This window comes from Spermophilus citellus, assembly GCF_964194105.1.
Source record: "Spermophilus citellus genome assembly, chromosome: 5".
NCBI lineage: Eukaryota > Metazoa > Chordata > Mammalia > Rodentia > Sciuridae > Spermophilus > Spermophilus citellus.
In genome coordinates, this window is record NC_138186.1 from 21773568 (window position 1) to 21797956 (window position 24389).

Genomic DNA, 24389 nt, shown 5'->3' on the forward strand with positions numbered 1-24389 from the left:
GGGAAAGATGTGTTAAGCAACTTTATGCTGAAAAAGGTTTGTAGAAGGCTGCTGAGCTTCATGTTATTAACCTATGTGACTTGTAAACATTTCTTTAATTTAAATAATTTGAATCAATCCTTCAAATTTGAAATAGTCCTGGAACCAATCCTTCATGGATTTAAGATAGCGCTTTTGCAGACATCAAAATCTGCATGTGCTTGAGTCCCTTATATAAAATGGAATAGTATTTGCAGAGTCTATACATCTTCCCATATATTTAGGTCATTTCAAGATCACTTTTAATACCCAATACAAAGTAAATATTTGGTAGATAATTGTTATACCACATATGCTCAGTGTAGACACAGTTTCCCCCCCTGTATGAGGGTTCTCTAGAGGAACAGAATCAACAGGAAGTATAATTATAAAAGGGGGACTTATTAGATTGGCTTACAGGACCAGAAGCTGGATAGTCCACAATGGCCATGTGCAGGCTAGAGAGCTGGAAGAACCAATAGCTGCACAGTACAAGAGGCTGAAGCCCCAGAACAAGACAGACAAATGCAGCAGATCAAGAACCTGTTCAAGGAGAATGGAGTTAAAGTCCCACCTATATTTCTGATAAGCCAGAATAAACTCTAAATGAACCAGCAATCTAAATGTGAAACCATACAAATAGTGGGAAAAATTGGTGAACTTGGTAATCTAGACACAGACTTTCTAACCATGACGCAAAGCCTAGAAACAAATAAAGGAAAGTCACTAAATTTGACTTCATGAAAAACTGTATGCCATAGTTACCAAAAGCATTGTCAGAAAACAGATAAGTGGGAGGGGGTGTCGAGGGGGGTGTGATTCAGGAATTATATCACAAAGCACTAATAATGCTTATACATAAAGAGATGCTAAGATCTAAGAAGAAGCTGAGCAAGTGGCACATTTCTGTAATATCAGAAGCTCAGGAGGGTGAGGCAAGAAGATCACAAGTTCAAAGCCAGCCTCAGCAATTTAGCAAGGCCCTAAGCAACTTAATGAAACTCTATCTCAAAACAACAACAACAACAAACCAAAATAACAACAACAACAAATGGGCTGGGTGGGGATGTGGCTCAGTGGTTAAACACTCCAGGTTCAATCTCAGGTACCAAAAAAGAAAAACAAACAAACAAACAAACAATTTTTAAAAGGAAGACGGAGGGTTATTAGCCAAGCATTAAACCTTTTTCATTGTCATCTTTTTTTCATTGTCATTATTTGTCAGTAGTACCTTGGGGTCTCATTCAGAGTACTGGAATCTTTGGAATGAGCAAAGAGCTTTGCTCATTTATCTTTTTTCCATAGCTGGGAATGGAACCCAGGCCCTCCTCCATGCGAGGAAAGCGCTCCTACCACTGAGCTCTACCTTCAGTCCCAGAATTAAACTTTTTTTTCCTTCTCATTTAAAATTTCTTTTCTGCACTCATTTATGCCCATTAAGAGCTGGTACTTAATTATCAAGTAATATTATTCTTACTTATTCACAGTAAACAGGTTGGTGGGGTGCGCGTTGACGCCCCCTGCTGGAAACCTCCCGGAGCAGCAGGCGGTGGTTTCACCCGCCATTCCAGTCCCCGCCGCAATGAAGTTCGTACCCTGCTACGGGAGAGGACCCACGGCCCCCCCAGCACGGGTGGAGTCCGCAGCGGGGCAGACCGCCTGCAGGACTGGGGTTAAAGTGCAGTGGTTACCTGCTGCACACCTGCGGCCTCCGTGTCGCCGCCCTGCCTTCTCTCTCCCCGCCTCCTCCCGCGGTGGCCGAAGGCCGCTGCTGTCCCCGCGGCGCCCTGGCTCCCTTCCCGGGACTCCGCCCACTTCCCCGCCCGGCCGGTATTTGAGGCCTGGAGGCCGGGACATCTTCTTCCTTCTGCTCTGCTCGCCGTGGGCCGTGGCGCCGAGAGTCTGGGGTACGTGTCTGGTGGGAACCGCCGTGGCACGCGGGGGTCCGTTATCCGCTCCAATTCGGGGAAAGCGCCTGGGGCCGGGAGTGGCGGCGGGGGACAAGCGGGGCTGGGACGCGGGGACCCTGCGCCCGGAGAAGTGGGGCGGTGCCGGGCACGGGGGCAGCGTCGGCTCAGGTTCCCCTTCTGGATCCCCGCGGCCGCCGCGGACGGCGACGCCACCCGGTGAGTCTGTGGGCAGGATCTGGCCGCGGTGGACCGCCCGGATCCGGGTCGCGCAGGCTCAGCGACCGAGGGACCGGCGGTTGCAGCGGGATGGGGGCGGCGCGGAGCCGGCCCAGCGGCAGCTCCGGGATCCCGGATCGCAGGTGACCCCGCTCGTCCCGCGGCCACCCGTAATCCCAGCCCATCGCGAGCCCACAGGTGACTCCGCCAGGCCCTGGCCCGTGGTGACCGCTCCCTCCTGGCGACCCGGAGACCGCGGGCTCGTGACGCAGGGAGCTGGGCCTTAGGAACCCGCAGGGCTGGAGGCGTGAGAGGCCGAGGGGTCGGTGCCAGGGGCGGCGGGAGAGGGGTCCCTCAGCGTCTTTCCCGTGCAGGAGCCGTGGTCTCCCCTCTGGAGGATCGTTTGAGAACTTGTTAAGGATCTGTTTTGTTTTTTTTTATTTAATTAAATGTACTGCAGGCAGTAAATTACAAGATTTGGTCTTTTCAAGGATAAGAGGGTATGGGGAGGAGCTGGGGCTGCCCAATGGTAGAGCACTTGCCAAGCAAGTGTGAGGCACTGGGTTCCATCCTTAGCACCATGTAAAAATAAACAAATAAAATAAAGGCATCCTGTCTGTCTACGCCTACAATTTTTTTTTTTTAAATAAGAGAATATGGGAAAAGTTTTACTTATGTTTAGGGTTGTGTGTTGGATAAAATTGGCATTTAAATTAGTTCCTTCTCTCCTTTCCCTTTAAACTCAAATTTAAAATAAATTTTTGTTTTAGTTATACAAGACAGTAGAGTGCACTTTGTTATATATAATGGAGTATAATTTCTCATTCTTCTGGTTATACATGCTGTAGAATCCCACTGGTCATATAGTTATATGTGCACAGAGGGTAGTAATAATGTCAGATTCGCTCTACTGTTCTTCCTATCTTCATACCCACTCCTCTCCCTTCACTCCCTTCTACCTAATCTAAAGTAACTGTTATTCCCTAGCCACCTCCTATTGTGAATTAGCATTGGCATATCAGAGAAAACATTCTGAGTTTGGTTTTTGTGGATTGGCTTATTTCACTTAGCATGATAGTCTCCTGCTCCATTTACCAGCAAATGTCATAATTTTATTCTTCTTTAAGGCCGAGTAATATCCCATCTCATATGTATATCACATTTTTTTATTCATTCACCTGTTGAAGGGCACCTTAAGCTCAATTTTGACAGACTTCATGGAAAATTAACATTCACATGGGGTGAGAAATACTCAGATACCAGGGGGAAGCTGGGTCTGGTTTTTCATCTTGGGTGGGGTTCAGTTAGTTATACTGATGTTAGGAACTTGCCCTGGCTGCCTGCTTCCTTCCTCCTATGAGTTAGAATTGCTGGGATAAATTCAGATGAATTAAGGAACTTTTGGATTCAAGGCCTAGGGGTGGGGCATTGCAGTGCTGAGGCTCGGTAACATGTACTGTGATTACCCCGAATGACTGCTGTTATCAGTATATCTTGGGTATGTGCCAGAGTTTCATGACTACCCCTGAGTAATTGCATCCCTTATGATTTGGTGCCTTGACAAAGGGGGTACTTGGTTCCATAAGCAAAATACAGTTGGCACTCCATATCCACATGTTACCTATCCACAGATTTAATCAACAGTGAATGAAAAATATTGGGAGGAAAATTGATTCTCTACTGAACATATGCAGCCTTTTTTCCTTGTTATTTCCTAAACAATATGGTTTAACAACTGTTTATATAGCACTTACGTTGTATTAGCTGACATAAGGAATCTAGAGATGATCTGAAGAATACAGGAGGGTGGGCATAGGTTACAGTAAATACTACATCATTTTATATAAAGTAATTGAACATCTGAGGGTTTTGATTTGCTATGGAGGTCCTGTGCCCTCATATACTTAGGGATTACTATAATTAAGATTCCATTCCAAGGCATTTTATTACATTTAACTCATGCCATTAACAGTAGAATGAAATTAGAACAAACAGCATTAATATTTCCCCTTTTATATCTATCTGCCCATGAGAGTAGCCAGGTGGATGTTGTAGGATCACATGGAAGACCACACACCTTACGTTTCTAAGATGGCTGGGTCAGGGATTGGGACAAGAACACATCAGAAGAAGAAAATAATATCTAATTATTACCTATTAGGCATCTACTGCTCAAAGAAATTACACACAACCACACATACCCAGACACACCTGCAACTGCACAGTAAAGCAAAGCAGAGACAAAACAGGAACGCAAGTTTCCATTTAAATTGACTTTACATGGTTACATTTGGTAGGAAATGAAAACACTGTTAGTCGAAGAAATCAAGAACACAATCAAAGATTGACACCTTAAAAGTTTTTTGGACTTGATCAATTGAATAAATTCAGTTGTGAACATGAACTGCTCAAAGTTACTGGTCATGATTCGGGGGAAGAAATAACCCTAGGGTAGATTTATTAGATGTTCAAAATATGTATAAAGTAGCTCATTAAGAGAGCCTTAATCTCTTTTTTATGTCAATGATTAAAATTGTTTTTATTTATAAAACAATTTATAAAAAACAATTATAAAATTGTTTTTATTTATTTTCAAAGCAGTGAGTAATTTTGAAATGTGTATGAATTTTATGTGTGTGTGTGTGTGTGTGTGTGTGTGTGTGTGTGTGTCTATGTGTGTGTATGAAGTGTCCACATCTTATTTCCTGCAGCTGTAGAAGTAGGCACTGGAAAGGCCATAGTTAGGCACTGAGTTTGCAATGCCATCTGTGAAATGTGTATCCTTGTTACTGGAACATGAATAGGTAAGAGAAAGACCTCATTTAAAAAAATCTCACTAGATTGCTTATGATTTTCTTTATTATTTGGAATATCTTAGTGATTGGTAAAATTCTTAGAATTTGGATTACTTTCTCTTTTTAGGATTGGAACTCTAATCCTTTTATAATTTATTGTTAAGGATTTATATGTTATTGCAAAGTAAAAATGAAAATTGTTTTATGATTATGTCATAGTTCCAGGTTATTTTCAAATTTATGTTTCAGGACAAATAAAGATTTTAATACATGGGATTTAATGCTTGGACACATATATGACAAAAGAGGGACTAAATAATAACTCAAGAAATGTGGCTTTTCAGCATTCACATATTGTTCTATTATTCTTACAAAAATAGTTGGTATATTTGTGGCCATGTGTATTCATCTTCTTCTTTCCACAAAACCCTGCTAACCCAACAGGCAAAGAGCCCTTTAAATCATTAAAACCAAGGACAAGACAAGGAGAGAGGAACTGAGCAGTGGACAAGAGATGCCAGCAGAGTTTTGAGCAGGAAAGTGGCTAGAGGAAGGAGCTCAGTGTCTGTGGAGGGAGGAGGGAGGAGCAGCCCAGAAGGAGAGGACAGTCTCAACCTTGGAGTCCCTGGAGAGGGAGGGTGAAGTGCAGGTGGCAGTAGGGCCCCTTGGTAGAAAGTCTGTTTATGGAGTGGTTTGAACCTCAGATGCCATCCCCTCTGCCCTGGCAACCAGGCAGCCCCCCTCTTCCCTAGCAGCCCGTGATAGGAGGTAGGTCTCAGCCCTGCAAGAACTGATGAGAAAAGCACTGGGCTGAAATGAGGGGAGAGGGATCCAGCAGAAGCACCCCAGCCCCCACTCCAGCTATTTACACATCAGAGCCAGCAGCCAGACCAGGGTTTTTTTCTATTTGCCATTCTTCAGCAGAAAAAGCTACTGTGACTCCTTGATCACATCAGCAGAAAAGCCCCCAGCGGACAAGTCCCACTTGTGTAAACAGAATTTCCAGCAGCCTTTTGTGTTTTCCCCTAAATATGAACTGACACCCAGGGTTTGGTGGGCACTTTTGGGAATACTAAGCATGAAACAGAAACCTACATAGAATAAAACAATCACCAACCACCACCACCACAACAATAGCAAAACACCAGGGAAAGACAAGGCAGGGTGCAAAAGAAGCTCAAGAGAATTATAGTGGATGTTCTTTGAGGAATTGGAACCAAGGACATCAGAGAAAAACAGTCCTTGGAAATTAAAAAGTGTAACAACTGATATTAGCCAAAAAAAAAAAAAAAAAAAAAAGAAAGAAAGATTGGAGGACAATGGTCTTTCTCCAGAAAATGGGACAAAATGTAATTGTTACAGAAAATGCAAGAGAAGTAAAAGGTCTGAGTAGAACTTTTCACTGTGTGTTGGGATATTGTCAAGGTGTTGACCTCTCCAACTCAGGGCAGCTGGAGGGGGCAGCCTGGTGGCTGGAGATTTGAGCTGCACACCTCTACAGCAAGTAGCCTTGTCCCAAAGTATAGTACTAGTATCATTCTTTGTGTGTGCTGTGACATTCAGAAGGTTGGAAAGTCCTAGATGAGTTCATTCCAAGAGTGTTAGTTCCTGACAAATAGGAGGTAAAAAAGCAGAGAACAGAGATTCTGCAGGAAATGAGAAAGCACTTTAATTTGTTTTCCCTGAGTAGAAAGGAGAAATTTTTAAATTGCTACATTGAAAGGGCCCTCCAAATCTCCACCAAAAAGAATGAACTGGGCCCAGAGAAGGACACATCACTAGGACATTTCTGTATATCAGGGATGTGGATAAGATTTCCTAAGCTTGAAAGAGTCGGGGTGTTGTGAGATAGATGGAGCTGGGGTCCGAATGTCAGGAAAGTTCTTTAACAGCAGAGCTGGAGGTAGGGAAGCTATGAATTGGTACCTCAAAACTTTGGAGGTAAAGTCCTGTGCAGCTCATTATAGACCTGCTTAACTTAGGTAAAGTCACACTATTCATGCAATCATACATGTACCTCTGGTAATGCTGTCTGTCTCATTTCACCATCTTTTCTACCCCCATGCACCCTCCCCGCCCTTTGCCCATCCAAAGTTCCATCACTCATCGCATGCGCACTCCCCCAATTTTGGTTTAGCATTCACTTATCAGAGAAAACATTGGCCTTTGGTTTTTGGGGATTGGCCTACTTCATTTAGCATGATATTCTCTAACTCCATCCATTTTCCTGCAAATGTCATAATTTTATTCTCTTTTATTGCTGAGTAATATTCCATTGTGTATATATACCACAGTTTCTTTACCCATTCATTTATTGAAGGGCATCTAGGTTGGTTCCATAGTTTGGCTATTGTGAATTGAGCAGCAACTGTATTTTCTATCAGCACCAGTACTCATCTCCTTCTCTGGTATTCAGATTTTGTACTTTACAATTCCTTCATTAAAAGAAACAAGGACATAGGTTAAACTGTCACTGGAAGAGGTCTAAGGAGTTTCTGGAGGGGTGGACCTCAACTTAAGATGAGTAGGGTTCTTGATAGATGTGCAGAAATGGATTGAAGAACATGTCTGAGGCAGAGATTTATTTAAGAAAGCAAGGAATATAGACATTCAGGGGGGAATGTGAGTCATCTTGAGAGTGAGATGATTTGGGGGTTCTCGGGCTTTTTTAAAGAAAATTTGGTGAGGGGTGGACATGGGAAGGTATGTGAGGAGGACTTCAGTGTGATGATCACAAAATGGTGTATGATGGTCTGGAATTCTCAGGATTCTTAGACTGATATGATCTCTGCTAAGTGACTGGTAAGTCACATTGGAAGTACCCTAGGTTATGTTTCTTAAAATATTGTCTCTCTCTTTGCTTAATATGTTTCTTACATAAGACAATCAACAGTGCACAAGGTAATTTTCATAGTGGATGAATTTCCATCAACTGAAAGATTGATAGATTGCCCAGAAATTTGGGAGTGAAATTAGCTCAGTTGGCTTGGGGAGTGACAGACCTGGGAAGAAACACATGCAGAACTTTGGCATAAGGCATGAGACTTTCAGATTAAAATGACACTCTCCATGTCCTTCCTTTTGTCTGTTTTCTATGTATCTTTTAGTTTTTCTACCCATTGTTGGACTAGAAAAATTGAACATGGGCCTCTAAGGCCCAGTTGTTGCCATAAAGCAAGGGTGTTTGAGACCAATGACTTTTTTTTTTTTTTTTTTTTTGGTACCAGGGATTGTATCTGGGGGCACTTTACCTCTGAGCCATATTCCCAGTCTATTTTATTTATTTTTTTTTAATTTTGAGTCAGGATCTTGATAGGTTTCTGAGACTGGCTTTAAACTTGCAATCCTCCTACCTCAACCTCCCAAGCCACTGGGATTACAGGTATGAACCACAGCGCCTGGCTGCTTAGGCTCTTATTTGTCATTACAAGTTCTCTCTTGGTCTCATTCTCCCTACCCTTACTCCCATGCATCTTTGATTTTCATAGTCTTCCCACCAGGTTTGCAACCCTTTTCTATTCTGAATGGAAATCTTTTGTTCTAGAGAGCCTCTCTCTCTCTCTCTCTCTCTCTCTCTCTCTCTCTCTTTACTCAGGTTGACAACCCCTTTTATAAACTACATGTGACTCTATTTGGGGGCCACCTGAATGGTCCATTCTTAATCACAGCAGCAAATTCTCTTGCCACATGAGGGAAATTTCACAGGTTCCAGGGATTAGGACCTGGATGTGTCTGGGGACCTTGTTCAGTGGACCACAGATATTGTCCCATGCATAGGTTTCCTAGAAGGAGAACTGAGGGTTAAGTGGTGTCCTGTTGAGCATGCTTGTATGTGCACCCTCATTTGTTGGGGGTGATGGGTGGGTATTTGATTCAGAGGAGACAAGGGTCTCATGTGGTTTTATTTCCCATATTTATTTTAAGGCTTAGATTACCCTAAAATGGGGAACGCTCCCAAATTATAAAAACACTTGTGTGTCATGTCTTTTTAACTTTGCAAGTGAATTTATAATTTTAAATGGTTTTCAAATTAAATGACACAATAAGCTCTTACAACACACAAAGAATACAGACGTGGAAGCCAAAGTTAATCACCTTTTCTCTTATCCACTCCAGGAAGTGACTGCAGTAACGTGGTGCGTGTGTCCCATCTATACTTTGCCCATGCACAGGTCTTCACACAACAGGATCATAGTATTAAATTTTACTCTTCTTTTTCATTGAATATTAGGACATAAAATGATCTTGATACCTCAAAAGAGACCCTCAGAGTTCTGTGTGTGTCTGTTTGCTTACTGCACCACAGCAGCAGTGGAGTTAACGGGAGGGAACGTGCAGTTGGCCTGTGAGCCTGTGTTCATGTGATACTGATCTGAAGTCCATTGTTCCAGGCTCGACATCATGGATCCTCTGTTGGAAGCAAGTGGCACCTTTGCCTTAAACCTTCTGAAAACGCTGGGTGAAGATAGTTCAAAAAATGTGTTTTACTCACCCATCAGCATCTCCTCGGCCCTGGCCATGGTCCTCTTGGGGGCAAAGGGAACCACCGCAGTCCAGATGGCTCAGGTACCTGGTGTCCTTTGGGAGTAATAGTAAATGCTGATAGTTGTCAATTGAGCTGATTCTCCACACTTCAAATCCCAAAGGGATTGCTGTGGATGGACATCAGAGGGTATCAGAGGGGTGTGGATGGAGAGTTGACAAGAAGCACATGCTACCCCTGCTGAGCACCCCTGTGAGCACATTGCAGTCCCTGAACTGTAGCAATTTCCAAACCCAGCCAGGTGTGTGTGCCAGGCTCCTCTTCCCTCAGGGTGAGAATATTCCTTGATTGGCTCCACCTGGGTTTCCTGGGAAGCATTCCTGGTCCTCCACATGTCAGGCCATGGCACTCCCCTGTGCATTCTGGCTTAGCGCTTGGCAACTCCCGTCCTTTTCCAGAAAAAATGGGTCATGTTTCATGTTTGTTTCTCTCTTAGCCTTTCTCCTGCCAAAAGAGAGTTGGGGTTCAAGGACCTCTCTTCACTTTGAACTGTCTCACCTTTTAGTTACAAGGTTTTATAACTCCTTTAATACCGTCATAGGATTTCTGGGTCTCAAGTAATAGCCTGCTGCATTGGACCAAGCCAAATGCACAAGCCTGTTTGAAACAGACTGTGTATTGGGTTGGAAGTAAGGGTGCTGTGGGACAATGCCCTTGAGTTGCTTAGAAACCCCTTTGTCTAGAGGTCTACAAGATGCTACCTTTGTTGTCCCAAGGTTTTTACAAAGTGGATCTTGACCTTGCTCCTGAGGCCATGTATTTGAGCTCTACCCTGAGGTCATTTCTTATGTTGAGAATCATTTTGTCAAATGGAGAGGGAGCTCCGAGATAAGAAACACCTTTATGTTCTACCCATCAAGACCTGGGTTAGAAATAGTTCCTTGAAATTCTGCTTGAAAATGGAACAATTTTTTCTTTGGCTCATCTCTCTCTTCCCATACTCTATAACTTAGGCAGCTAAAAGGAAGGTACATGCTTCCCGGGCATCTTAGGCAGATGTGGGAGTTGGGAACGTGCCCTATCTTACCTCGTGCTGCAGGTGAACATTTTATTTCCCCAGCAGTGTCTACCATATCACAAGCCCCTGTTTCTGTAGTCTGCAGTAGTAATTTCATCCCTATACCTCCAGCCTCTGCCAACTGCCATGTCCAAATCCAGCACCACGTTTTTTATATTTTCATTATGTTAGAACACTTCTGCATTGCTGCATGTGTTATCTGTTGCTGCAAAACAAACCACCCCCAAACTTACTGGCTAGATATAATAATGGTGGATTGTTTTTCAGATTCGGTGGCCTCACAGGCAGTTCTTAATGCTCCCTGTTATATAAGCCAGTTGGGGTCATTCATGCTACTATTGCAATGGGCAGCTGGATTGCAAGGTCCCTGGAGTCTTCTTTCACATCTGGCATCTTGTTTCTCTTCCAGGCAACTCAGCCTGTGTGTAGCAAATCCTCCAAGGGGATAGCTTGGACTTCCTTCCATCATGGCAGCAGGGTACAAAAGAGTGAATGTGACAGCTGCTAGGGGTTTTAATTGCTCAGGCCTGGACAGCATTGCTTCTGCTGAATTCTGTTGGTTAGAGCCATTCCAGACCTAAGGGTGGGAAAAACTGTACCTTACAACTTTTAGGAGCAGTCTATGTTCGCAGAGATGGGAGGTCTGGCTGGTAGCCCCGTCTCCAGCTAGGCTATAGCTACAAAGAGCCTGCATTGTGGAGAGCCATTTCTGCTCAGACCAATACTGACAGGGTACAGAGAAGGAACCTGGAAGGGACACTGGAGAATGAGCTTTCAAGATACTTTTTGTCTCTAATTGGTTGGTGGTAAGAATCTGCACAGTTCTTAGGCCAAGTTTAGTATAGTTTGCTTGTTCCCTGTAGTCAGGGCCTACTGCAATGGTGTGTTTTTGTTGTGTTTCTGATTTCAGGTACTTTCTTTAAATAAAAGCAGCAGCAGTGGAGGTGGAGATGTCCACCAGGGCTTCCAGTCCCTTCTCACTGAAGTGAACAAGACGGACACACAGTACTTGCTTAGAACAGCCAACAGGCTCTTTGGAGAAAAGTCTTATGATTTCGTCTCAGTAAGTCATACTCGCTGCTTTTGATGAAGCAAGGTGGTGGGGAGGAGGGGGACTCGTGGTGCAGCTGAAAGACCTGGGCTGTGAATTCACTCAGGTTTCTGGTTACTCATGTATTTGTTCACACCCTTTCATTTAAAAAATTAGAAAACTACTCAAGTCACACGTGAGTATATTTTTTGTGCAGAATGCAATAGGGCCAGCAAAGGAAGAGCCCTCATCAACCTCTTTCCCACAACCCATCATCCCTCCCAGAATTAGAGCTTTTGTGGATTTGATATGTTCTTCCTGCACATGTAGAAATTTTGTTTTGTAGTAATTTTTCCTGCATTTGTGCCTTTATCCAACATATGTTGTTTTGCATTTTTTTTCTTTTGTTCTTCAATTGTCGGCGTATTCGGATCTACTTCAGTGTTGTCTTCATCATCATCGTCATCATCATGGCTTGCTTTCCTGTGTTCTACTTTCTGTGTTCAGCCTCTCTCATTCTAGAGTGCAGTGGTGTCTGAGCTCTTGCTGGGTTAGCACTCTCTCCACAGTAACTGTATCCCAGCTTCCTCCCAGTTACCTCTTGAGGCTTAGCAAGTCCCATAAAGATCCAGCCATCTTTATGCAATGAAGTTTATTTGATACTTGGGCCATTTAAAGATGGCCAAGAACTGAGAAGGTGGATTTTAGGTTCATTCTACATATTTATTTGTAAATTACATCTTTAAATCTGCACATTTTTGATTTTTGTGCTTTGGTACATTAAAGAAGTACACTGTTGGTGTTAATTATTTTTGGAACCATGCAATTATGTCGTTCTGATTTAGTCTTTTAAAGATTCCTGCCAGAAATTCTACCAAGCAGAGATGGAAGAGCTTGACTTTCTGAATGCTACAGAGGAGTCCAGAAAACACATAAACACCTGGGTAGCTAAAAAGACAGAAGGTAAAAACATAGTTTTTATTTGTTGTTTCTGTTGATGATGGGGTTGTTTTTGCTTTGTTTGCAGTGCTGGGGATCCAACCCTTGGCCTTGTGCATGCTGAGCAGATGCTGTTCCACTCAGCTACAGTCTCATCCTATTGTTCTTTTTTTAAGTATTTTAATCAGTCTTATTTTCAGTTCCTTAACAAGATTGTCAAATATGAAGAATGATATTTTTGTTCTTGAAATAACTTTAAAATCTGCTGCTGAAATACTGTCAATGGATGACATTTTCTCTAGCTTCTTCTCTCTGCTGTTCTCAGTGTATCCATGATGTTTTCCAGTAGTCAGCAATCCACACTTAAATTTTTTTGTTGTTGGCTGTTCTTTCTTTTCACCAAAGGAAAAATTCACATGACAGGTCTCAGCTGTGTCCTCTGTAGTGTGGGCTCATGCTCCACAGTTTTCATGCATTATTGCAAGTTGCTTAGCAGTATCTTCATTTACTTGTGGTTTTTAATGTAAGTTAATGTAAAATTAAAAAAAAATTTTTTTTTGGTACCAGGCTTTGAACCCAGGGGTGCTTAACAACTGAGCCAAATCCCCAGTCCTTTTAAAAATATTTTATTTAGAGAGAAGGTCTCGCTAAGTTGCTTAGGACCTAAGTTGCTGAGGCTAGCTTTGAAATTACAGTCCTCCTGCCTCAGCCTCCCAAGCCAGTAGGATTATAGGCATGTACCACCATGTCTGGGTAAACTGTGCTTTTACATTTGTAAAGAGCATCTTGTAACCAGTCATCTTTTAAAAAATTTAAATATTTTTAGTTGATAATAATAGTATTGTTAAAAATTGTACTAAAAATAACAAAACTGTTATGCTTCAATACATACGTGTGTGTGTGTGTGTGTGTTGTGTGTGTGTGGTGTAATGCAGTGTTTAAATAAGGGCAAACATATCTGGCGCCTCAAAAATTTAAATTTATAATCCTTTTTTTTAAACAGTCCTTTAATTCACTTACTGATATCTACTTGTTCACTTTATGTTTTATTCAAATGATGGTATTTTTCTTGCCAGAACTTTAAAGTTTTTTTTTTTTTCTTGGTGCCAGGACTGTTGCTTTGTTTTGATGAAAAATATCTGTTTATATTATTTGGGGCATATGTGATCCTTTATCTCTGCGCTTGACCATTTGAGGAGGTGGGCCCCTCTCCGTATCATCACTGATGCACCCATCAGAAAACTCTTAGCTAACTGGTTCTTTAATTTTTCCTTTCAGATAAAATTGCAGAGTTGCTGTCTCCAGGTTCATTGAATACAAACACTAAACTGGTTCTCGTGAATGCCATCTACTTCAAAGGAAACTGGGATAAACAGTTTGACAAAGAGCTCACCCAGGAGAGACCATTTAAAGTCAGCAAGGTGAATGTTGCATAGTAACAAAGGAGATTCCCAGACACAGGGCCTGTGTTTGTTGGTTTCTAGATCATGAAGGCCACCACATGGAGCCTGTGTCTTGCATGGCGTAGGGTAGCCCTGCAGCAAGGACCCCCTGAAACCTTGGGGCCTTGCTTTCATACTTATCCTCCTTTTATATGACACCAAGGGTTCTGTTGGCACCCCCCTATTGTCACCTGCCCTACTTTCTCTGGTGTGTTAATCTACAGGGCAAATCTGATGGTGTAGCTCTCAGGCTAACTTTAGGTCTTTCTTGGCTTCTCGGAACTTTTGAGATAAAGTTCAAACTCCAAATTTGGTGTCTGAGGGTCCTCGTGGACCTGGATCCTCCCCATTCTCTTCAGTACCTTCACACTCCTTTCTCTTTTTTTAAAGTAAATTATTCATATATTCTGATTTGTAATACATGATGGCAGAATGCAATTCATTTCATATTACACACATAGAGCACAATTTTTCGTCACTGATTGTACACAAAATATTTTCACACCATTCACGTCTTCATACATGTATTTAGGGTAATGATGTCTAACTCATTCCACCATCATTCTTACCCACTTGCCCCTTTCTTTCCCCTCCCCCCCCCTTGCCCTATCTAAAGTTCCTCCATTCCTCCCATGCTCCCCCCGCCATTGCCTTATGAGTCAGCATCCTCATATCAAAGAAGACGTTTGGCCTTTGGTTTTTTAGGATTGGCTTGCTTCACTTAGCATTATATTCTCCAACTTCATCCATTTACCTGTAAATGCCATCATTTTATTCTCTTTTAATGCTGAATAATGTCCCATTGTGTATATACACCACATTTTCTTTATCCATTCATCTACTGAAGGGCATCTAGGTTGGTTCCATAATTTAGCTATTGTGAATTGTGCTGCTATAAACATTGATATGGCTGTGTCCCTGTAGTATGCTGATTTTAAATCCCTTGGATATAAACTGAGGAATAGGATAGCTGGGTCAAATATTGGTTCCATTCCCAATTGTCTGAGGAATCTCCATACTGCTTTCCAGAATGGCTGCACCAATTTGCAGTCCCACCAGCAATGTATGAGTGTGTCTTTTTCCCCACATCCTCGCCAACACTTATTTTTGTTTGTCTTCATAATAGCTGCCATTCTGACTGGAGTGAGATGAAATCTTAGAGTAGTTTTGATTTACATTTCTCTAATTGCTAGAGATGCTGAACATTTTCTCATGTGTTTGTTGATTGATCGTATATCCTCTTCTGAGAAGTGTCTGTTCAGTTCCTTGGCCCATTTATTGATTGGATTATTTGTTTTTTTTGGTGTTAAGGTTTTTGAGTGCTTTATATACCCTAGAGATTAGTGCTCTACCTGATGTGCTTGTGGTAAAGATTTGCTCCCATTCTGTAGAATTTTCTGTAGAATCTTTCTTTGATTTCTTCCATTCTGATTGTTTCTTTTGCTAAGAAGAAGTTTTTAATTTAAATCCATCCCATTTGTTGATTCTTGGTTTTAATTCTTGCACCACAGAAAGTTGGGGACTAATCCGACATGATGGAGATTTGGACCTATTTTTTCTTCCATTAGGCACAGGGTCTCTGGTTTAATTCCTAGGTCCTTAAGCCACTTTGAGTTGAGTTTTGTGGATGGTGACAGATAGAGGTTTAATTTCATTTTGTTACACGTGGATTTCCCAGCACCATTTGTTGAAGAGGCTGTCTTTTCTCCAATGTACGTTTTTGGTGCCTTTGTCTAATATAAGATAACAGTAGTTTGGGGGTTAGACTCTGTGTTCTCTATTCTGTACTATTGATCTACAGGTCTATTTTGATGCCAATACCATGCTGTTTTTGTTACTATTTCTCTGTAGTATAGTTTTAAGTCTGGAATAGTAATGCCACCAGCTTCATTCTTCTTGCTAAGGATTGCTTTGGCTGTTCTGGATCTCTTACACTTTTCCAGATGAATTTCATGATTGCTTTTTCTATTTCTATAAGGAATGGCATTGGGATTTTGATTGGGATTGCATTGAATCTGTATAGTGCTTTTGGTAGTATGGTCATTTTGACAATATTAATTCTGCCTACCTGAGAACAAGATAGATCCTTCCATATTCTAAGGTCTTCTTTAATTTCTTTATTTGACGTGTTGTAGTTTTCATTGTAGAGTTCTTTCACCTCTTTTGTTAAATTTATTCTCAAATATTTTTTAAATTTATTTTGAGATAGATGGGGTGGTTTTTCTAGTTTCCCTTTCAACAGATTTGTCACTGATGTACAGAAATGTCTTTGATTAATGGGTGTTGATTTTATATTCAGGAACTTTGCTGAATTCATTTATTTGTTCTAGGAGATTTCTTGTACAATGTTTTGGGTCTTATAGGTTTAGAATCATATCATCTTCAAATAGTGATAATTTGAGTTCTTCTTTGCCTATCCGTATCCCTATAATTTCTTTCGTCTGTCTGATTGCTTGGGCTAGAGTTTCAAGAACTATGTTAAAGAGAAGTGGTGACAGAGGGTATCCATGTCTTGTTCCAGGTTTTAGAGGGAATGTTTTCAATTTTTCTCCATTTAGAATGATGTTAGCCTGGGGCTTAGCAAAGATATCCTTTACAATGTTGAGGTATGTTTCTGTTATCCCTAGTTTTTCTAGTGTTTTGAACATGAAGGGATGCTGTATTTTAGCAAATGCTTTCTCAGCATCTATTGAAATGATCATATGAATTTTATCTTTGAGTCTATTGATGTGATGAATCATATTTATTGATTTCCGTATGTTGCACTAACCTTGCATCCCTGGGATAAGCCCTACTTGATCATGATGCACTATCTTTTTGATATGTGTTTGTATTTGATTTGCCAGAATTTTATTGAGAATTTTTACATCTATATTCATTAGAGATATTGGTCTGAGTTTTCTTTCTTTGATTTTGTCTGATTTTGGAATCAGGGTAATATTTGCCTCATAGAATGTGATTGGAAGTGTTCCCTCTTTTTCTATTTCATGAAATAGTTTGAGAAGTATTGGTGTTAGTTCTTCTTTAAAGGTCTTGTAGAACTTAGCTGTGTATCTGTCCAGTCCTGGGCTATTCTTGGTTGGTAGGCTTCTGATGGTGACCTCTATTTCCTTGCTTGAAATTGATCTGTTTAAATTGTGTATATCATCCTGATTTAGTTTAGGAATATCATATGCCTCTAGAAATTTGTCAATGCCTTTGATATTTTCTATTTTATTGGAGTACAAATTTTCAAAATAATTTCTAGTTATCTTCTGTATTTCTGTAGTGTCCATCATAATATATCTTTTTTCATCATGGATGTTAATAATTTGCGTTTTCTCTCTCTTTCTCTTTGTTAGAATGGCCGATGGTTTCTCAATTTTATTTATTTTTTCAAAGAATCAACTTTTTTGTCAATTTTTTCAATTGTTTCTTTTGTTTCAATTTCATTGATTTCAGCTTTGATTTTAATTATTTCCTGTTTTCTACTGCTTTGGATTGATTTGTTCTTCTCTTTCTAGGGCTTTGAAATGTAGTGTTAGGTAATTTATTTGTTGACTTTTTCTTCTATGAACTTCATGCAATGAACTTTCCTCTTAGCATTGCCTTCATAGTATCCCAGAGATTTCAATATGTTGTATTGGTATTCTCATTTACCTCTAAGAATTTTTTAATCTCTTCCTTGATATCTTTTGCAACCCATTGTTCATTCAATAGCATATTATTTAGTCTCCAGGTATTGGAGTAGTTTTTATTTTTTATTTTATCATTGATTTCTAATTTCATTCCTTTGTGGTATGATAGAATGCAGGGTAGTATCTCTGCATTTTTGTATTTACTAAGATTTGTCCTGTGGCATAACATATGGTCTATTTTAGAGAAGGATCCACATGCTGCTGAGAGGAAAGTGTATCTGCTCATTGATGGATAAAATAGTCTATATATGTCTGCTAAGTCTAAATTATTGATTGTATTATTGAGTTTATAGTTTCTTTGTTTAGCTTTTGTTTGGTGGATCTATCCAGTAGTGAAAGAGGTATGTTAAAGTCACCCAGAATTATTGTGTTGTGATCTATTTGACTCTTGAACTTGAGAAGAGTTTGATTGATGAATGTAGGTGCTTCATTGTTTGGGGCATATATATTTATAACTGTTATGTCTTGTTGATGTATGTTTCCTTTAAGCAGTATGAAATGTCCATCTTTATTCCTTTTATTAACTTTGGCTTGAAGTCTACTTTATTTGATATGAGGATGGAAATCCTTGCTTGCTTACATAGACCATGTGAATGGTATATTTTATCTCAACCTTTTACTTTCAGTGTGTGGGCTTCTTTTCCTATAAGATGAGTTTCTTGGAGGCAGCATATTGTTGGGTCTTTTTTGAAATCCATTCTACCAGCCGATGTCTTTTGATTGGTGAGTTTAAGCCATTAACATTTAGGGTTATTATTGAGATATGATTTGAGTTACCAGTCATTTTTGTTTATTTTTGGTATTTAGCTTGACTTGGTTTCTCCATTGGTTGGCTTTTCTTTTACTGTAGTTCTTCCCTTTGCAGATTTTCATAGTTATTTTCATTTCCTTCTCATGGAATATTTTGCCAAGAATGTTCTGTGGTGCAGCTTTCTGTAAATTCTTTAGCTTTTGTTTATCATGGAAGGTTTTTATTTTATCATCAAATTTGAAGCTTTATTTTGCTGGATATAAGATTCTTGGTTGATATACATTATTTTTTAGCGCTTGGTATATTTTGTTCCAGGATCTCCTAGCTTTGAGAGGCTGGGTTTAAAAATCTGCTGAGATCCGAATTGGTCTTCCCTTATAGGTAATCTGATTTTTTTCTCTCTTTCGGCCTTTAAAAATTGTATCCTTATTCTGTATGCTAGACATTTTCATTATAATGTGTCTTGGTGTAGATCTGTTGTAATTTTGTACATTTGGTGTCCTATAGGCCTCTTGTATTTGATTTTCCAATTCATTCTTCATGCTTGGGAAATTTTCTGGTATTATTTCATTGAAGAGATTGTGCATTCCTTTGGTTTGAATCTTTGAACCTTCCTCTATCACAATAAATCCTAAATTAGGTCTTTTGATGGTATCCCATAATTCTTAGATGTTCTGTTCATGGTTTCTTACCATCTTCACTGTGAAGTCAACTTTATTTTCAAGATTATATATTTTGTCTTCATTGTTTGAAGTTCTGTCTTCCAAGTGGTCTAGTCTGTTGGTGATACTATCTATTGAGTTTTTTAATTGGCTTATTATTTCTAGGATTTCTGTGTTTTTTTTTTTGTGATTGATAGTCACTTGAATTTGTTTGCTTATCTCTTTGTTGGAGTGATTGATTTTTGCCTGTATCTGCTCACTTAGCTCATTCTTTATTTCCCAAATCATTTTAGTTATGTATATTCTGAACTCCTCCTCTGACATTTCACCTACTGCACTGTCTATGGATTCTATTGTTACAGTGTCTTGGTTTGTTTGGGGCACTTTTCTCCCTTATTTTTTCATGATGTCTATGTGTCTTCCTCTCTTGCAGTGTAGATCTGAGGTATTACAGCTTCTGCCCTCTTGTCTTATAGTGTGCCTACAGGTTACCAATATCTCACTTTTGAGAGAGATTTCAATATTATAGCACTCAATGAACAGCCATGGATCAGTTAGGTTCTATTTTTACATTTTTGTTCTATTTTACAGTTTTGTCACTATAAACAGAAATGATGAGTTTGGTTATCTTCAACCATATAGTCAGCAGGTTTGCGTAATGGTTTACAGTTTCATGGTGGAAGGGTGCTTGCGGGAGTTGGCTGAGGTGTTTATGAGGTAGGCTGAGATAATCTGGAGGTATTAGATTATATGACTAGTGTAATCATAAGAAGTTGGCTGTTAGTAGGAGAAATAAAGATAGGCAATCCCATGCAAGATTCCCTGTTATTTCAGCAACAGGATAACTCTTAGCACCCTAGTAGAGAAACCTCTGGTGCAGCCAGGCCACAGCATCCTTGGTGACATCTTACCAGGTCCTTATTGTTGTCTCTTGATAGAAACGTTGATATGTCAGTTTCATAGCAATGGCAGCCTCAAGCATATATGTATCATGATGTTGGGCTGTGGAGCCAAGCTTTGGTGAATAAGGAGCCCCATAGGCTGTGGTGGTGTGGGACAGGTGAATGGACTCTGCCTCTGGGACACCACCACACTTCTTTCTTAACAGTCCTGTCCCCACTGGAAGCCTTATCTGATTTCTGCCCTTTTAGCTAAGCTGTCACTACGCCCTCTGCTGGTCTCTCCAAGACATTGCAGTGGTTGAAGTACTTTTTACATTTGTTGGAAAACCATCCCAGGGCAGATGGCTGTCATATAAATGCTGACTTGTATGTAGCTGGTGCTCAGGAAATACTGAACCAATCACTGATCTTCAGTCTTATTTTGTTTGTAAGGATAACACCAGTACATATTTTTGTTTAAAAACAAGCAAAGGGATACATACACAGAATTAGACTCTTGAGTTTAACCACCTTCAGCTTGGAAGGTATTGTTTGCTGATGGCCTGGTGTCTTTCTCTCACAGCATCCAATTTTTTAAAAGTCTTTTTTAATTATAGAGTTTTGTTTTTTTACATGCTGCAAAGCAGACAGGATGGACTAATGTGTTCTTGATCGCTGACCATAAGTTAGATCTTCCTCGTCCACTTGGATCTGAACCTTCAGTTTTTCAAGACATACATTTTGTGTTGAGATTTATTCTGAAATGAACTGTCCTGTTTTCCCCTCAAAATATGATTTTTTTTCTCCTTGAAATTCATCTTTAACAAGATGTATGTTAGGGCTTCATTCAACTGTAAGCAACGGAAACCCCAGATCTCTGCAGTTTATCTCACAGCTCATCTCACCACGCAGGAGGCCTACAGCAGAGGAGAACCTAGGGCTGATGTGGCACTGGGGTGAGGCTCTTGGGAACCAGCTCTCCCTGCTCTGCCCCCTCAGCCTGTGGCCTCTTCCTCGTGCTCACAGGAGGGCTCAGATACGGCCTCCACTGTCCAGGCAGGATGGAGCAGGAAGGACAGATGATGGAGAGCAAAAGGCCTTCTTTGGAGGTTCTGCCGTTGTATTCAGAGGGAAACCAGAACTGCTCTCACGTGGCTTCTGCTCAATACAGAGCGGTGAAGCAGTTTACCTTGCTTTCTGCAGTAGAGGGAGAGGGTGGAGCTGCAGCAGGGGTTGACTGTACCAGCCCACAGAGTGTGTGGCAGGGGTGTCTCCAGGGACATGGATTTTGAGTTGATAAGTATTTTTATTTGAATTCCTCATTTGTAAATGAAATAAAGCTTACATAATTATATATTTAGTGAGTCATTAAATTACCAAGATTGGATTCTTTTTTATTATAAGATTGGAGACCTTGGGTTCTGGAGGGGAATGCAGAGAAATTGAATAAGGTGGGATCAGCACCCTCAGGCCTGTGCGTCAAAGCTGGCCCATATCAAGTTTATCAGATAAAGTTTTGTTGGTGCACACACATACTTACTTGTTTATATGTGTCACAACAGTAGAATCAAGTAGTTAGGATAGAAACTGTCTGTAGCACAAATGCCAAAATATTTAGTGTCCACCCACTTATGGAAAAAGTGTGCCAAGTTCTGGCCAAGGACATGTCTGAGGAGCCAAGGGCAGGAGAGTGTTGTGGCTGAGGTCTAGTTCAGGCAAGTTCGACAAGGCAGAGACAGAAAGTGACAGCAGATATGTCTTTGGTTTACTCCATTTGATCTAGAATGGTGTGCTGTGCCAGAGAACTAGGGAGCTCCCTCAGCTGTGCCTGTTGCATGGAATTAAAAACAAAATTTTAGTAGCTGCTGGTATCCAACTATGGAGTACTCATGAATTAAGCAGTATTGTAGGGTAGGATGTGGTCACTGTCCTCTGTCTTTTTCTCTTGGTCTGAGGATGGCCCTTTGCTATTTCTGCTCATCAGTTTGTTTATTCATTTATTCAGCTGATGTTAATTGAGTGCCTACGATGTGCCGGGTATTGACCTGCTGAACATGTCTGCCCCATGAAACTTACATTTTCTTGAGGGAGAGACCAGAGCTTAAATAAGATATTATTAGTTATTAGGCAGTGGTAAATGCTGCAGAGACACAAAGGAAGCAGACAGGAAGCTGTGGTTGGGTGTATAGTTGCAGGTCAGGTCTATCAAGGAAGCATTCACTGAGAGGGTGATACTTGAGTAAAGACCAGGAAGAGGAAAGGCTGTACCCTCTAGGTTTTAGGGATGAGTGGACAGGGGAGGGATAGAATGACCCTGATTTTCCATAGAGCCCCCTGTGAGTGTAGGAACCAGCAGAGGGAGAGTAGCAGGAGGTGAGGAGAGACAAGGAATGGGAGATGAGCTGTTGCGATTATAGGATGTACTGAGCACTTCAGATCTTGCTCCTAGGAGAGGGGGTGTCATGGAAGGTTGTCCAGTCAGAGGGGTGTGATCTGACTTATGTTTCACTGGATTCCTCTGAGGGATGGAGCATCTCTGTGTTCCAGGGATAGGGTGATGGCAGTGGAAGAAAGAACAACAGATGAGGTTTTGGTTGTACTTCAAAGGTAGAGCCACCATAATCTGCTAAGGAGTGAGATGCAGAGTGTAAGAGAAAGACGTGAGCAAGGACGCACCGTGGCTTTTGACAACTGGATGCATGGTGTCACTGCCAACTGTGATGGGCAGAGGTGTAGGTGGAGCAGGAAGAGGATATAAGGAGCCCACAGTCATGTGTGACACTAGGACTTTCTTTTGGTCTAAGTGTGGGTGTCAAGCAGCCAGTATTATACATGAGCCTGGAGTCCAGGGGAGAGGACCTGGCTAGAACTGTAAATTCGTGGATTAAGTTCAAAGTCATGAGACTAGGTGAAGTCACCAAGAAAGGTGCTGTGTGTGAGTCTGGGCACCTTGGTGTTGGGCAGTTTGTTAGTCCGCATTCTCTCAGTGTGCCAAATAATGAGATAATCCACTTAAAAAGGGACATCTGAGCTCAAAATTTAAGTTTCCCATCCATGATGAGGCAGACCCTTTGCTCTTAGGCATGGGGGGGGTGGATGGAAGAGTTGGGAGCAGTTGATCAAGCAAAACTGGTCACCTGAGTCAGGAAATGAAGGAGAGAGGAAGGGCTTGGGTCTCACAGTCCCCTCCAAGGACTTGCCCCAATGATCTAACTTCTACTAGGCCCTGCCTTTTAAAGGTTCCACCGCCTCCCAATAGCTCCACTCTGTAGATAAAACCTTTAACACACTGGCCTCTGGGAACACTTGGTGTCTAACCATAACAGGGGTTTAGGAGGAACCTCATGGCCTCTCCTAGAAGCTGGGTCAAGAGTGTTCCTGGGGCCCACAGGGGCCGCCTCTGTCGAATTAGTCCACTGTGCCAGCTGGGTCATGTTTCTACTTAACAGTTGTCCATTTCCTTACAGAATGAGGAGAAGCCTGTGCAAATGATGTTTAAGAAGTCTACTTTTAAAATGACCTATATAGGGGAAATATTCACCAAGATTCTGGTCCTTCCCTATGTCAGCGAGGAGCTGAATATGATCATCATGCTGCCCGATGAACACATTGACTTGAAAACGGTAAGGAGCACTAAGCCATAACGAGGCCGTGATGGCAAGGGAAGGGCATTTGGGTTTCTGATGTAGCTTATTTCTCCAGTTCCCAGTTAGCTTTTTATTTTATTTTATTTTTTGTATCTGTGCTGGGGGTGGAACCCAGGGCCTTGCAGATGCTTGGTAAGGTCTCCTGCTGAGCTGTCCCTGAGCTCTGTCTAGTTAACTTGGTTACCACTAGCCAAGGTGAGGCTCGCAATCACAACGTGTAGCATCGCCATTATTGCACGTGGCCCTGTGTGACAGCATGAGCTCGGTCTTGACATGTTCAACTCCCTTCTAGGTGGAGAAGGAACTTACTTATGAGAAATACATAGAGTGGACCAGCCCAGACCTGATGGACGAAGAGGAGGTGGAGGTTTTCCTCCCTCGGTTTAAGCTACAGGAAAATTATGATTTGGAGGAAGTCCTTCGCAGCCTGGGCATGACCGATGCCTTCGATGAGGCCAGGGCAGACTTTTCTGGAATGTCATCCAGGAGAGACCTGCATCTGTCCAAGGTCGTGCACAAGTCCTTTGTGGAGGTCAATGAGGAGGGTACTGAAGCTGCAGCCGCCACTGCCGCTATCATGATGATGAGGTGCATGAGGTTCACTGCGCGATTCTGCGCAGACCACCCCTTCCTCTTCTTCATCCAGCACAGCAGGACCAGAGGGATTCTGTTCTGCGGCCGAGTTTCTTCTCCATGAGGAAACAGTCATCCCTGGGTGCAGTCCTCTTCTTTCACCCTCTGACCCACTTTTCTTCCGACACTCCACCATGTGCCTGTGACCCAAGTGACCTTATCAGTGCAGTGTAACAATTCAGAAATAAAGGGCCCATTTTGGATACCCATGTCAACTACTGTTTGCA

General features: G+C 41.5%; 1 protein-coding gene across 3 annotated transcripts; it reads left to right on the plus strand.

Annotated features, from left to right (window-relative positions):
• Positions 1-1589: 1589 nt before the first annotated feature.
• On the plus strand, positions 1590-24389 carry SERPINB6 (serpin family B member 6). 3 transcript variants are annotated; one of them, XM_081294680.1, is made up of 7 exons: positions 1590-1925; positions 9331-9505; positions 11411-11563; positions 12376-12493; positions 13748-13890; positions 23350-23505; positions 23822-24389. In XM_081294680.1, exons 2-7 carry the CDS (start codon positions 9341-9343, stop codon positions 24224-24226), a joined length of 1140 nt encoding a protein of 379 aa, XP_081150806.1. In that variant the 5' UTR covers positions 1590-1925; positions 9331-9340; the 3' UTR covers positions 24227-24389. The 3 variants fall into 3 exon arrangements, with proteins under 3 accessions (XP_081150806.1, XP_081150807.1, XP_081150805.1); XM_081294681.1 differs by lacking the exon at positions 1590-1925 and adding an exon at positions 1950-2144; XM_081294679.1 differs by lacking the exon at positions 1590-1925 and adding an exon at positions 2158-2287.

Coding starts and splice junctions, on each gene's coding strand:
- SERPINB6 (XM_081294679.1), top strand. CDS start 2,235: ATGGGGGCGGCGCGGAGCCGGCCCAGCGGCAGCTCCGGGATCCCGGAT. Junction 2,288..9,330: donor TCCGGGATCCCGGATCGCAG/GTGACCCCGCTC, acceptor CCATTGTTCCAG/GCTCGACATCATGGATCCTC. Junction 12,494..13,747: donor GGTAGCTAAAAAGACAGAAG/GTAAAAACATAG, acceptor TTTTCCTTTCAG/ATAAAATTGCAGAGTTGCTG.